This window comes from Chroicocephalus ridibundus, unplaced genomic scaffold, assembly GCF_963924245.1.
Source record: "Chroicocephalus ridibundus unplaced genomic scaffold, bChrRid1.1 SCAFFOLD_615, whole genome shotgun sequence".
Lineage (NCBI taxonomy): Eukaryota > Metazoa > Chordata > Aves > Charadriiformes > Laridae > Chroicocephalus > Chroicocephalus ridibundus.
The window spans coordinates 19,650-34,929 of NW_026961806.1; the positions used below are offsets into that span (position 1 = coordinate 19,650).

At 66.3% G+C, this 15,280-nt stretch overlaps 1 protein-coding gene across 1 annotated transcript in view; it reads left to right on the forward strand.

Annotated features, from left to right (window-relative positions):
- Window positions 1-14,231, forward strand: part of ATP4A (ATPase H+/K+ transporting subunit alpha) — a gene marked incomplete at its 5' end in the record, with an annotated part of 31,264 nt that extends 17,033 nt beyond the window's left edge. Inside the window, 8 exons of the mRNA XM_063322381.1 lie at window positions 1,370-1,538; window positions 1,633-1,787; window positions 2,210-2,333; window positions 5,381-5,526; window positions 5,655-5,788; window positions 12,254-12,355; window positions 13,996-14,087; window positions 14,203-14,231. Coding sequence (XP_063178451.1) covers window positions 1,370-1,538; window positions 1,633-1,787; window positions 2,210-2,333; window positions 5,381-5,526; window positions 5,655-5,788; window positions 12,254-12,355; window positions 13,996-14,087; window positions 14,203-14,231 — 951 coding nt within the window. The remainder of the gene's footprint in view (window positions 1-1,369; window positions 1,539-1,632; window positions 1,788-2,209; window positions 2,334-5,380; window positions 5,527-5,654; window positions 5,789-12,253; window positions 12,356-13,995; window positions 14,088-14,202) is intronic.
- Between the last annotated feature and the right edge of the window lie 1,049 nt (window positions 14,232-15,280).

Below are 15,280 nucleotides of genomic sequence, written 5' to 3' on the forward strand. Positions count from 1 at the left end.
CCCCATGTCCCCAAGGTGCCACCATGATGGGGATCGGGATGGTCCCCACCTTCACCCTTATGGTCCCCGTGTCCCCAGGGTGCCACCATGATGGGGATGGGGATGTCCCCAAGGTGCCACCATGACAGGGATTTTGATGGTCCCCATCCTCATCCTGATGGTCCCCAAGGTGCCACCATGATGGGGATCGTGATGGTCCCCATCCTCATCCTTATGGTCCCCATGTCCCCAAGGTGCCACCATGATGGGGATGGTCCCCACCTTCATCCCTATGGTCCCCGTGTCCCCAAGGTGCCACCATGATGGGGATCGTGATGGTCCCCGTCCTCATCTCTATGGTCCCCATGTCCCCAAGGTGCCACCATGATGGGGATCGTGATGGTCCCTGTCCTCATCTCTATGGTCCCCATGTCCCCGAGGTGCCACCATGATGGGGACAGTCCCCACCTTCATCCCTATGGTCCCCGTGTCCCCAAGGTGCCACCATGATGGGGATGGTCCCCACCTTCATCCCTATGGTCCCCATGTCCCCAAGGTGCCACCATGATGGGGATGGTCCCCACCTTCATCCCTATGGTCCCCGTGTCCCCAGGGTGCCACCATGATGGGGATCGGGATGGTCCCCACCTTCATCCCTATGGTCCCCGTGTCCCCAAGGTGCCACCATGATGGGGATCGTGATGGTCCCCATCCTCATCTCTATGGTCCCCATGTCCCCAAGGTGCCACCATGATGGGGATGGTCCCCACCTTCACCCTTATGGTCCCCGTGTCCCCAGGGTGCCACCATGATGGGAATGGGGATGTCCCCAAGGTGCCACCATGACAGGGATTTTGATGGTCCCCATCCTCATCCTGATGGTCCCCAAGGTGCCACCATGATGGGGATCGTGATGGTCCCTGTCCTCATCCCTATGGTCACCATGTCCCCAAGGTGCCACCATGATGGGAATGGGGATGTCCCCAAGGTGCCACCATGACAGGGATTTTGATGGTCCCCATCCTCATCCTGATGGTCCCCAAGGTGCCACCATGATGGGGATTGTGATGGTCCCCATCCTCATCCCTATGGTCCCCATGTCCCCAAGGTGCCACCATGATGGGGATCGTGATGGTCCCCATCCTCATCTCTATGGTCCCCGTGTCCCCAAGGTGCCACCATGATGGGCATCGTGATGGTCCCCACCTTCATCCTTATGGTCCCCATGTCCCCAGGGTGCCACCATGATGGGAATGGGGATGTCCCGAAGGTGCCACCATGACAGGGATTTTGATGGTCCCCATCCTCATCCTGATGGTCCCCAAGGTGCCACCATGCTGGGGAAGGGGATGGTCCTCATCCCTCACCCCTCCGGTCCCCGTGTCCCCAGGGTGCCATCGTGGCGGTGACAGGGGACGGGGTGAACGACTCGCCGGCGCTGAAGAAGGCGGACATCGGGGTGGCCATGGGCATCGCCGGCTCCGACGCCGCCAAGAACGCGGCCGACATGATCCTCCTGGACGACAACTTCGCCTCCATCGTCACCGGCGTGGAGCAAGGTGGGGCTGGGGAGGGACAGCGGGTGGGGGGGAGGGTGGCGGGCGGTGACACGGGGCGACGTCACCTCGCGGACGTCGTCCCCGCCCTTCCCAGGCCGCTTGATCTTCGACAACCTGAAGAAGTCCATCGCCTACACCTTGACCAAGAACATCCCCGAGTTGACCCCGTACCTCATCTACATCACGGCCAGCATCCCCCTGCCCTTGGGCTGCATCACCATCCTCTTCATCGAGCTCTGCACCGACATCGTGAGTCGCCCGGACGCCTGGGTGCCCCCCACACCTGGGTGCCCCCCACACCTGGGTGCCCCCCATAACTGGGTGTCCATCAACTGGTCGTTGAGGTTCCTCACCCAGGAACCGGGGTTCTCCGTATGGAAGTTGAGGTTCTCCACCCAGAATCTGGGTGCCTCATCCGGGTGCCGGGGTCCTTCTTGGGTGCTGGGGTCCTTCCTGGTCACCTGGGTCCCCACCCGGACACCTGAGTCACCCCACACCTGGGTGTCCATCAACTGGTCGTTGAGGTTCCTCACCCAGGAACCGGGGTTCTCTGTATGGAAGTTGAGGTTCTCCACCCAGAATCTGGGTGCCTCACCCGGGTGCCAGGGTCCTTCTTGGGTGCTGGGGTCCCCACCCGGTCTCCTGGGTCACCCGCACGCTCGGGTCCACAGTTCCCTTCGGTCTCCTTGGCCTACGAGAGGGCGGAGAGTGACATCATGCACCTGAAACCCCGCAACCCGCGACGCGACCGATTGGTCAACGAACCTTTGGCGGCTTATTCCTACTTCCAGATCGGTAGGACCCGGACGCCGGGGTCACCATCGTCGTGTCCCCCCCGGGTGGGGAGTGGGGGGTGGGGGGCCCAGGTGTTGAGGTCACCCTTGGGGAGACCCCAGACACCTGCGTCCGTGGGTGCCTGGTTGCCCGGACACGTCGGTCCATGGGTCCTTGGCCACCAGGATGCCTGGGTCCATGGGTCTCTGGCCACCTGGGTCCATGGGTCCCTGGCCACGTGGGTCTCTGGCCACCCAGACACCTGGATCCGTGGGTCCCTGGCCACCTGGGTCCCCCGGTCTCTGGTCACCCAGACACAGTGGTCCATGGGTGCCTGGCCACCTGGGTTTATGGGTCCTTGGCCACCCGGGTCCATGGCCACCTGGACATCTGGGTCCATGGGTCCCTGGACATCTGGACACCTGGATCCGTGGGTCCCTGGCCACCTGGGTCCCCCAGTCCCTGGTCACCCAGACACAGTGGTCCATGGGTCCCTGGCCACCTGGGTCTGTGGGTCCCTGGCCACCCGGGTTTATGGGTCCCTGGCCACCCGGGTCCATGGCCACCCGGACATCTGGGTCCACGGGTCCCTGGCCACCCGGGTTTATGGGTCCCTGGCCACCCAGGTCCATGGCCACCTGGACATCTGGGTCCATGGGTCCCTGGCCACCCGGACTCCTGAGTCCCTTGGTCCCTGGGCATCCGGCCACCTGGGTCTGTGGGTCCCTGGCCACCCGGACTCCTGAGTCCCTTGGTCCCTGGGCATCTGGCCACCTGGGTCTGTGGGTCCCTGGCCACCCAGACACCTGGGTCCCTGGTCACCCAGACTTCTGAGTCCCTTGGTCCCTGGCCACCCAGACTCCTGGGTCCATGGGTCCCTGGCTACCTGGGCCCATGGGTGCCTGAGGCCCTGGCCACCTGGGTCCCTGGCCACCCAGACACCTGGGCACCTTGGTCCGTGGCCACCCAGACATGTCAGTCCATGGGTCTGTGGCCACCGAGACACATGGGTCCATGGCTCCCTGGCCACCCGGGTCCATGGGTGCCTGAGGCCCTGGCCACCTGTGTCGGTGGCCACCTGGGTCCATGGGTCCCTGGCCACCTGGGTTTATGGGTCCCTGGCCACCCGGGTCCATGGCCACCTGCACATCTGGGTCCATGGGTCCCTGGTCACCTGGGTCTATGGGTCCCTAGCCACCCGGGTCCATGGCCACCTGAACATCTGGGTCCATGGGTCCCTGGCCACCTGTGTTTATGGGTCCCTGGCCACCTGGGTCCATGGCCACCTGGACATCTGGGTCCATGGGTCCCTGGCCACCTGGGTCCATGGGTCCCTGGCCACCCGGGTCCATGGCCACCTGCACATCTGGGTCCATGGGTCCCTGGCCACCTGGGTCTATGGGTCCCTAGCCACCCGGGTCCATGGCCACCTGAACATCTGGGTCCATGGGTCCCTGGCCACCTGGGTTTATGGGTCCCTAGCCACCTGGGTCCATGGCCACCTGAACATCTAGGTCCATGGGTCCCTGGCCACCTGGGTTTATGGGTCCTTGGCCACCCGGGTCCATGGCCACCCGGACTCCTGGGTCCATGGGTCCCTGGGCATCCGGCCACCTGGGTCTGTGGGTCCCTGGCCACACAGGTCTGTGGGTCCCTGGCCATCCAGACTTCTGAGTCCCTTGGTCCCTGGCCACCCGGACTCCTGGGTCCATGGGTCCCTGGCTACCTGGGCCCATGGGTGCCTGAGGCCCTGGCCACCTGGGTCCCTGGCCACCCAGACACCTGGGCGCCTTGGTCCGTGGCCACCCAGACATGTGAGTCCGTGGGTCTGTGGCCACCCGGACACATGGGTCCATGGGTGACTGGCCATCTGGGTCCACAGCTCCCTGGCCACCCGGGTCCATGGGTGCCTGAGGCCCTGGCCACCTGGGTTCCTGGCCACCCATGTCCATGGGTCCCTGGCCACCCAGACACCTGGGCGCCTTGGTCCGTGGCCACCTGGACATGTGAGTCCGTGGGTCTGTGGCCACCCGGGTCCATGGGTCCATGGCTCCCTGGCCACCCGGGTCCATGGGTGCCTGAGGCCCTGGCCACATGTGTCGGTGGCCACCTGGGTCCATGGGTGCCTGAGGCCCTGGCCACATGTGTCGGTGGCCACCTGGGTCCATGGGTCCCTGGCCACCTGGGTTTATGGGTCCCTGGCCACCCGGGTCCATGGCCACCTGGACATCTGGGTCCATGGGTCCCTGGCCACCCGGACTCCTGAGTCCCTTTGTCCCTGGGCATCCGGCCACCTGGGTCTGTGGGTCCCTGGCCACCCGGGTCCATGGCCACCTGCACATCTGGGTCCATGGGTCCCTGGGTGCCTGCGGCCTTGGCCCCCTGTGTCGGTGGCCACCTGGGTCCATGGGTCCCTGGCCACCTGGGTTTATGGGTCCCTGGCCACCTAGGTCCATGGCCACCTGAACATCTGGGTCCATGGGTCCCTGGCCACCCGGACTCCTGAGTCCCTTTGTCCCTGGGCATCTGGCCACCCGGGTCCATGGCCACCTGAACATCTGGGTCCATGGGTCCCTGGCCACCTGGGTTTATGGGTCCCTAGCCACCCAGGTCCATGGCCACCTGAACATCTGGGTCCATGGGTCCCTGGCCACCTGGGTTTATGGGTCCTTGGCCACCCGGGTCCATGGCCACCCGGACTCCTGGGTCCATGGGTCCCTGGGCATCCGGACACCTGGGTCTGTGGGTCCCTGGCCACCCAGACTTCTGAGTCCCTTGGTCCCTGGCCACCCGGACTCCTGAGTCCCTTGGTCCCTGGGCATCTGGCCACCTGGGTCCATGGGTCCCTGGCCACCCAGGTCCATGGCCACCTGAACATCTGGGTCCATTGGTCCCTGGCCACCTGGGTCTATGGGTCCCTAGCCACCTGGGTCCATGGCCACCTGAACATCTGGGCCCACGGCTCCCTGGGTGCCTGCGGCCTTGGCCCCCTGTGTCGGTGGCCACCTGGGTCGGCGGGCGCCCGGCCACCAGCCCCCATCCCCCCCCCCTCTCCCCGCCCTCCCCAGGTGCCATCCAGTCCTTCGCCGGCTTCACCGACTACTTCGTGGCCATGGCGCAGGAGGGCTGGTGGCCCCTGCTCTGCCTGGGGCTGCGGCCCCGCTGGGAGGACGCCCACGAGCAGGAGCTGCAGGACAGCTACGGCCAGCAATGGGTACGCCCGGCCCCCCCCGCCCCCGCAGCCCCTATAGATCTATAGGTGGTCCCTGTGCCCCCCACCCCGGGGGGGCCTCGCTGACCTCGACGTGTGTGTGTCCGTGTGTCCCCCCCCCGGCCCCGCAGACCTTCGGGCAGCGCCGGTACCAGCAGTTCACCTGTTACACCGTCTTCTTCATCAGCATCGAGATGTGCCAGATCGCCGACGTCCTCATCCGCAAGACCCGGCGCCTCTCCCTCTTCCAGCAGGGCCTCTTCCGGTGCCTACGGGGGCTATAGGGCCTCTTCCGGTGCCTACGGGGGCTATAGGGGCTATAGGGGCTCTTCCGGTGCCTACGGGGGCTATAGGGGCTACAGGGGCTCTTCCGGTGCCTACGGGGGCTATAGGGGCTCTTCCGGTGCCTACGGGGGCTATAGGGGCTATAGGGGCTCTTCCAGTGCCTACGGCGGCTATAGGGGCTATAGGGCCTCTTCCGGTGCCTACGGGGGCTATAGGGGCTACAGGGGCTCTTCTGGTGCCTACGGGGGCTATAGGGGCTACAGGGGCTCTTCCGGTGCCTACAGGGGCTATAGGGGCTCTTCCGGTGCCTACGGGGGCTATAGGGGCTATAGGGGCTCTTCCAGTGCCTACGGCGGCTATAGGGGCTATAGGGCCTCTTCCGGTGCCTACGGGGGCTATAGGGGCTACAGGGGCTCTTCTGGTGCCTACGGGGGCTATAGGGGCTACAGGGGCTCTTCCGGTGCCTACGGGGGCTATAGGGGCTATAGGGGCTCTTCCAGTGCCTACGGCAGCTATAGGGGCTATAGGGGCTCTTCCGGTGCCTACGGGGGCTATAGGGGCTATAGGGCTCTTCCGGTGCCTACAGGGGCTATAGGGGCCCTTCCAGTGCCTACGGGGGCTATAGGGGCCCTTTGGGTGCCCACAGGGGCTATAGGGGCCCTTCCAGTGCCTACGGGGGCTATAGGGGCCTCTTCCGGTGCCTAGAGGGGCTATAGGGGCTATAGGGGCCCTTCCAGTGCCTACGGGGGCTATAGGGGCCCTTCCAGTGCCGACAGGGGCTATAGGGGCTCTTCCGGTGCCTACGGGGGCTATAGGGCCTCTTCCGGTGCCTATGGGGGCTATAGGGGCTATAGGGGCTCTTCCGGTGCCTACGGGGCCTATAGGGGCTATAGGGGCCTCTTCCGGTGCCTACGGGGCCTATAGGGGCTATAGGGGCCTCTTCTGATGCCTACGGGGGCTATAGGGGCTCTTCCGGTGCCTACGGGGGCTATAGGGGCTCTTCCAGTGCCTACGGGGGCTATAGGGGCTATAGGGGCTCTTCCAGTGCCTACGGGGGCTATAGGGGCTACAGGGCCTCTTCCGGTGCCTACGGGGGCTATAGGGGCTATAGGGCCTCTTCCGGTGCCTACGGGGGCTATAGGGGCTATAGGGGCTCTTCCGGTGCCTACGGGGGCTATAGGGGCTATAGGGGCTCTTCCGGTGCCTACGGGGGCTATAGGGGCTACAGGGGCTCTTCCGGTGCCTACAGGGGCTATAGGGGCTATAGGGGCTCTTCCGGTGCCTACGGGGGCTATAGGGGCTATAGGGGCCTCTTCCGGTGCCTACGGGGGCTATAGGGGCTACAGGGGCCCTTCCGGTGCCTACGGGGGCTATAGGGGCTATAGGGACTATAGGGGCCTCTTCAGGTGCCTACAGGGGCTATAGGGGCTACAGGGCCTCTTCCGGTGCCTACGGGGGCTATAGGGGCTACAGGGGCTCTTCCGGTGCCTACGGGGGCTATAGGGGCTCTTCCGGTGCCTACGGGGGCTATAGGGGCTACAGGGGCTCTTCCGGTGCCTACGGGGGCTATAGGGGCCCTTCCAGTGCCGACAGGGGCTATAGGGGCTCTTGTGGTGCCTACAGGGGCTATAGGGGCCCTTCCGGTGCCTACGGGGGCTATAGGGGCCCTTTGGGTGCCTACGGGGGCTATAGGGGCTCTTGCGGTGCCTACACGGGCTATAGAGGCCCTTCCGGTACCTACGGGGGCTATAGGGGCCTCTTCCAGTGCCTACGGGGGCTATAGGGGCCCTTTGGGTGCCCACGGGGGCTATAGGGGCTCTTGTGGTGCCTACGGGGGCTATAGAGGCTCTTCCAATGCCTATGGGGGCTATAGGGGCTCTTACGGTGCCTACAGGGGCTATAGGGGCCCTTCTGGTGACTACGGGGGCTATAAGGGCCTCTTCCAGTGCCTATGGGGCTATAGGGGCTATAGGGGCTCTTCCGGTGCCTACGGGGCCTATAGGGGCTATAGGGGCTCTTCCGGTGCCTACGGGGGCTATAGGGGCTATAGGGGCTCTTCCGGTGCCTACAGGGGCTATAGGGGCCCTTCCGGTGCCTACGGGGGCTATAGGGGCTCTTCCGGTGCCTACAGAGGCTATAGGGCCTATAGGGCCTCTTCCGGTGCCTACAGGGGCTATAGGGGCTATAGGGGCCTCTTCCGGTGCCTACGGGGTCTATAGGGGCTCTTCCGGTGCCTACGGGGGCTATAGGGGCCTCTTCCGGTGCCTACGGAGGCTATAGGGGCTATAGGGGCCCTTCTGGTGCCTACGGGGGCTATAGGGGCTACAGGGGCTCTTCCGGTGCCTACGGGGGCTATAGGGGCTCTTCCGGTGCCTACGGGGGCTATAGGGGCTACAGGGGCTCTTCCGGTGCCTACGGGGGCTATAGGGGCTATAGGGGCCCTTCCGGTGCCTACGGGGGCTATAGGGGCTATAGGGGCCCTTCCGGTGCCTACGGGGGCTATAGGGGCTACAGGGGCCCTTCCGGTGCCTACGGGGGCTATAGGGGCTATAGGGGCCCTTCCGGTGCCTACGGGGGCTATAGGGGCTATAGGGGCCCTTCCGGTGCCTATGGGGGCTATAGGGGCTATAGGGCCTCTTCCGGTGCCTACAGGGGCTATAGGGGCTATAGGGGCCTCTTCCGGTGCCTACGGGGTCTATAGGGGCTCTTCCGGTGCCTACGGGGGCTATAGGGGCCTCTTCCGGTGCCTACGGAGGCTATAGGGGCTATAGGGGCCCTTCTGGTGCCTACGGGGGCTATAGGGGCTACAGGGGCTCTTCCGGTGCCTACGGGGGCTATAGGGGCTCTTCCGGTGCCTACGGGGGCTATAGGGGCTACAGGGGCTCTTCCGGTGCCTACGGGGGCTATAGGGGCTATAGGGGCCCTTCCGGTGCCTACGGGGGCTATAGGGGCTATAGGGGCCCTTCCGGTGCCTATGGGGGCTATAGGGGCTATAGGGGCTCTTCCGGTGCCTACGGGGGCTATAGGGGCTCTTGTGGTGCCTACAGGGGCTATAGGGGCCCTTCCGGTGCCTACGGGGGCTATAGGGGCCCTTTGGGTGCCTACGGGGGCTATAGGGGCTCTTGCGGTGCCTACACGGGCTATAGAGGCCCTTCCGGTACCTACGGGGGCTATAGGGGCCTCTTCCAGTGCCTACGGGGGCTATAGGGGCCCTTTGGGTGCCCACGGGGGCTATAGGGGCTCTTGTGGTGCCTACGGGGGCTATAGAGGCTCTTCCAATGCCTATGGGGGCTATAGGGGCTCTTACGGTGCCTACAGGGGCTATAGGGGCCCTTCTGGTGACTACGGGGGCTATAAGGGCCTCTTCCAGTGCCTATGGGGCTATAGGGGCTATAGGGGCTCTTCCGGTGCCTACGGGGCCTATAGGGGCTATAGGGGCTCTTCCGGTGCCTACGGGGGCTATAGGGGCTATAGGGGCTCTTCCGGTGCCTACAGGGGCTATAGGGGCCCTTCCGGTGCCTACGGGGGCTATAGGGGCTCTTCCGGTGCCTACAGAGGCTATAGGGCCTATAGGGCCTCTTCCGGTGCCTACAGGGGCTATAGGGGCTATAGGGGCCTCTTCCGGTGCCTACGGGGTCTATAGGGGCTCTTCCGGTGCCTACGGGGGCTATAGGGGCCTCTTCCGGTGCCTACGGAGGCTATAGGGGCTATAGGGGCCCTTCTGGTGCCTACGGGGGCTATAGGGGCTACAGGGGCTCTTCCGGTGCCTACGGGGGCTATAGGGGCTCTTCCGGTGCCTACGGGGGCTATAGGGGCTACAGGGGCTCTTCCGGTGCCTACGGGGGCTATAGGGGCTATAGGGGCCCTTCCGGTGCCTACGGGGGCTATAGGGGCTATAGGGGCCCTTCCGGTGCCTACGGGGGCTATAGGGGCTACAGGGGCCCTTCCGGTGCCTACGGGGGCTATAGGGGCTATAGGGGCCCTTCCGGTGCCTACGGGGGCTATAGGGGCTATAGGGGCCCTTCCGGTGCCTATGGGGGCTATAGGGGCTATAGGGCCTCTTCCGGTGCCTACAGGGGCTATAGGGGCTATAGGGGCCTCTTCCGGTGCCTACGGGGTCTATAGGGGCTCTTCCGGTGCCTACGGGGGCTATAGGGGCCTCTTCCGGTGCCTACGGAGGCTATAGGGGCTATAGGGGCCCTTCTGGTGCCTACGGGGGCTATAGGGGCTACAGGGGCTCTTCCGGTGCCTACGGGGGCTATAGGGGCTCTTCCGGTGCCTACGGGGGCTATAGGGGCTACAGGGGCTCTTCCGGTGCCTACGGGGGCTATAGGGGCTATAGGGGCCCTTCCGGTGCCTACGGGGGCTATAGGGGCTATAGGGGCCCTTCCGGTGCCTATGGGGGCTATAGGGGCTATAGGGGCTCTTCCGGTGCCTACGGGGGCTATAGGGGCTCTTGTGGTGCCTACAGGGGCTATAGGGGCCCTTCCGGTGCCTACGGGGGCTATAGGGGCCCTTTGGGTGCCTACGGGGGCTATAGGGGCTCTTGCGGTGCCTACACGGGCTATAGAGGCCCTTCCGGTACCTACGGGGGCTATAGGGGCCTCTTCCAGTGCCTACGGGGGCTATAGGGGCCCTTTGGGTGCCCACGGGGGCTATAGGGGCTCTTGTGGTGCCTACGGGGGCTATAGAGGCTCTTCCAATGCCTATGGGGGCTATAGGGGCTCTTACGGTGCCTACAGGGGCTATAGGGGCCCTTCTGGTGACTACGGGGGCTATAAGGGCCTCTTCCAGTGCCTATGGGGCTATAGGGGCTATAGGGGCTCTTCCGGTGCCTACGGGGCCTATAGGGGCTATAGGGGCTCTTCCGGTGCCTACGGGGGCTATAGGGGCTATAGGGGCTCTTCCGGTGCCTACAGGGGCTATAGGGGCCCTTCCGGTGCCTACGGGGGCTATAGGGGGCTCTTCCGGTGCCTACAGAGGCTATAGGGCCTATAGGGCCTCTTCCGGTGCCTACAGGGGCTATAGGGGCTATAGGGGCCTCTTCCGGTGCCTACGGGGTCTATAGGGGCTCTTCCGGTGCCTACGGGGGCTATAGGGGCCTCTTCCGGTGGCCTACGGAGGCTATAGGGGCTATAGGGGCCCTTCTGGTGCCTACGGGGGCTATAGGGGCTACAGGGGCTCTTCCGGTGCCTACGGGGGCTATAGGGGCTCTTCCGGTGCCTACGGGGGCTATAGGGGCTACAGGGGCTCTTCCGGTGCCTACGGGGGCTATAGGGGCTATAGGGGCCCTTCCGGTGCCTACGGGGGCTATAGGGGCTATAGGGGCCCCTTCCGGTGCCTACGGGGGCTATAGGGGCTACAGGGGCCCTTCCGGTGCCTACGGGGGCTATAGGGGCTATAGGGGCCCCTTCCGGTGCCTACGGGGGCTATAGGGGCTATAGGGGCCCTTCCGGTGCCTATGGGGGCTATAGGGGCTATAGGGCCTCTTCCGGTGCCTACAGGGGCTATAGGGGCTATAGGGGCCTCTTCCGGTGCCTACGGGGTCTATAGGGGCTCTTCCGGTGCCTACGGGGGCTATAGGGGCCTCTTCCGGTGCCTACGGAGGCTATAGGGGCTATAGGGGCCCTTCTGGTGCCTACGGGGGCTATAGGGGCTACAGGGGCTCTTCCGGTGCCTACGGGGGGCTATAGGGGCTCTTCCGGTGCCTACGGGGGCTATAGGGGCTACAGGGGCTCTTCCGGTGCCTACGGGGGCTATAGGGGCTATAGGGGCCCTTCCGGTGCCTACGGGGGCTATAGGGGGCTATAGGGGCCCTTCCGGTGCCTATGGGGGCTATAGGGGCTATAGGGGCTCTTCCGGTGCCTACGGGGGCTATAGGGGTATAGGGGCCTCTTCCGGTGCCTACAGGGGCTATAGGGGCTATAGGGGCTCTTCCGGTGCCTACGGGGGCTATACGGGCTATAGGGGCCTCTTCCGGTGCCTATGGGGGCTATGGGGGCTATAGGGGCTCTTCCGGTGCCTACGGGGGCTATAGGGGCTATAGGGCCTCTTCCGGTGCCTACGGGGGCTATAGGGGCTATAGGGGCTCTTCCAGTGCCTATGGGGGCTATAGGGACTATAGGGGCTCTTCCGGTGCCTACGGGGGCTATAGGGGCTATAGAGGCCCTTCCGGTGCCTACGGGGTCTACAGGGGCTATAGGGGCTCTTCCGGTGCCTACGGGGGCTATAGGGTCTATAAGGCCTCTTCCGGTGCCTACGGGGTCTACAGGGGCTATAGGGGCTCTTCCGGTGCCTACGGGGGCTATAGGGGCTATAGGGCCTCTTCCGGTGCCTACGGGGGCTATAGGGGCTCTGTCGGTGCCTATGGGGTCAGAGGGGCTATGGGGCTCTCTGGAGCCTGGGGGGGCTATAGGTGCCCGTGGGGCGCTCCGTCTCCCCGCAGGAACCGGATCCTGGTGATCGCCATCGTCTTCCAGGTCTCCATCGGCTGCTTCCTCTGCTACTGCCCCGGGATGCCCAACGTCTTCAACTTCATGCCCATCCGGTGGGGCCGGAGCCCCGGCTGCCCCCCCCGACCCCCTCCCGGACCCCCGGGAGCCCCCCAGACGCCTGGGTCCCCCCCCGACCCCCCTCCCGGAACCCCGGGAGCCCCCCAGACGCCTGGGTCCCCCCCCGACCCCCTTCCCGGGCACCTGGGTCCCCTCCTGATCCCATTCCCAGACCCCTGGGTCCCCCCCCGGACACCTGGGTCCCCTCCCGACCCCATTCCCAGACACCGTGTCCCCTCCCGACCCCCTTCCTGGACCCCTGGGTGCCCCCCCCAGAGCCTGGGTCCCCTCCTGATCCCATTCCCAGACCCCTTGGTCCCCTCCTGATCCCATTCCCAGACACTGGGTCCCCTTCCCGGACCCCTGGGTTCCCTCCCGACCCCATTCCCGGACACCGTGTCCCCTCCCAACCCCATTCCCAGACCCCTGGGTGCCCCCCAGAGCCTGGGTCCCCTCCCAACCCCATTCCTGGACACCTGGGCCCTCTCCTGATCCCATTCCCAGACACTGGGTCCCCTTCCCAGACCCCGTTCCTGGACCCCTGGGTGCCCCCCCGGAGCCTGGGGCCCCTCCTGATCCCATTCCCAGACCCCTGGGTCCCGTCCCGACCCTCTTCCCGGGCACCTGGGTCCCCTCCCAACCCCATTCCCAGGCACTGGGTCCCCTTCCCGGACACCGTGTCCCCCCCCGACCCCCTTCCCAGACCCCTGGGTGCCCCCCAGACACCTGGGTCCCCTCCTGACCCCATTCCCAGCCACTGGGTCCCCTTCCCAGACCCCATTCCCAGACCCCTGGGTCCCCCCCCGGACACCTGGGTCCCATCCCGACCCCCTTCCCAGACCCCTGGGTGTCCCCCACACACCTGGGTCCCCTCCTGACCCCATTCCCAGACCCCTGGGTCCCCATTCCCAGGACACTGGGTCCCCTTCCCAGACACCGTGTCCCCTTCCCGACCCCCTTCCCAGACCCCTGGGTGCCCCCCAGACCCCTGGGCCCCCTCCTGACCCCATTCCCAGACCCCTGGGTCCCCCCCCTTGGACACCTGGGTCCCCTCCCGACCCCATTCCCGGACACCTTGTCCCTTCCCGACCCCCTTCCCGGACCCCTGGGTGCCCCCCAGACACCTGGGTCCCCTCCCAACCCCATTCCCAGACACTGGGTCCCCTTCCCGGACCCCTGGGTCCCATCCCGACCCCCTTCCCAGACCCCTGGGTCCCCCCCCGGACACCTGGGTCCCCTCCCGACCCCATTCCCAGATCCCTGGGTCCCCTTCCCGGACACCTTGTCCCTTCCCAACCCCCTTCCCAGACCCCTGGGTGCCCCCCAGACGCCTGGGTCCCCTCCTGATCCCATTCCCAGACACTGGGTCCCCTTCCCGGACCCCTGGGTTCCCTCCCGACCCCATTCCCGGACACCGTGTCCCCTCCCAACCCCATTCCCAGACCCCTGGGTGCCCCCCAGACCCCTGGGTCCCCTCCTGACCCCATTCCCAGACCCCTGGGTCCCCCCCCTTGGACACCTGGGTCCCCTCCCAACCCCATTCCCGGACCCCCGGGAGCCCATTCCCGGACCCCCGGATGCCCTGACCGTGTCCATCGCCCCCCCCCGGGGCCTCTTCCCCCCCCCCCCCCCCCAGGTTCCAGTGGTGGTTGGTGCCGATGCCCTTCGGCCTCCTCATCCTCGTCTACGACGAGATTCGTAAACTGGGAGTGCGGAGACACCCGGGAAGTGAGTGGCCGGGTCGGGACACCGGGGTGACCCCCCCCCCCCCAACCCCCCCGCCCCCCAACCCCCCCCCCCCCGCCCCCCCCTCACCCCTCTGTGTCTTTCCCCCCCCCTCCAGGTTGGTGGGACCGAGAGCTCTACTACTGAGACCGACGTTGTGCCCCAGATGCCCGGGGGGGGGCCCGCCCCCCAAAATATCTGGGTCGTGGGCCCCCCCCCCCCCCCCCCAAACTCCTGGGTCTGCACCCCCCACCCCCACCCCACCCCCCCCCGCCAGATACCTGGGTCCCTCCCAAATACCTGGGTCCCTTCCTGGACACCTGAGCCCCCCCCCCCCCCTCCAAATACCTTGGGGGACCCCCCCCTCCAACATCTCCCCCCCCCCCCCAACATCTCCCCCCCCCCCTCGAACATCTCCCCCCCCCCCCAACATCTCCCCCCCCCTCAAATACCTGGTTCCCTTCTTGGACACCTGCCCCCCCCCCCCCCTCCCCGTGTCAAATAACTTGGGGACTCCCCCTCCCCCCCCCGAACATCTGCCCCCCCCCCCAAACTCTTGGGTCCCCCCCAACACCTGGGTGTCATTCCCCCCCCGCCCCCCCCCCCCCAAATACCTGGTTCCCCCACCCCAACCCCCCCCCGCCAAATACCTGGGTCCCTCCCCGAATGCCTGGCACCCCCCCCCCAACACCTTGGGCCCTTCCTGGACACCTGGGGGCACCCCCCCCCCCCCCAAAATATCTGCCCCTCCTCCTCCCCCCACCCCCGCCCCCCCCCCCAAATACCTGGGCCCAATAAAACACCGGGAGCCCCTCGGTTTGCGCCGAGTCCGTGACCCGTTCATTCAGGGGGGGGGCAGGAGGGGGACGAGCAGCCGCAGGGCCCCCAGCCCCAGCGCCGCCGCCCCCAGCGCCCGCAGCCCCAGCGCCCCCCAGGGCCCCAGCCCCAGCGCCTGCCCCGCCCACCTGGGGAGAGGAGGGGCGGGGCTTCAGGCGGACACGCCCACCAACAAGCCACGCCCATCGGAAAAGCCACGGGGGGGGGGGGGACACCCCCCTCCCCCCCCCCCCCCCAAAACCTCCCCGTTAAGGCTTTATGCTGCAGGCGCCAAGCCCCGCCCCCTCCGCAAAGCCACGCCCCCTCCGCAAGCCACGCCCCCTCCACAAAGCCACGCCCCCCTCGCCCTTTATTGTTGC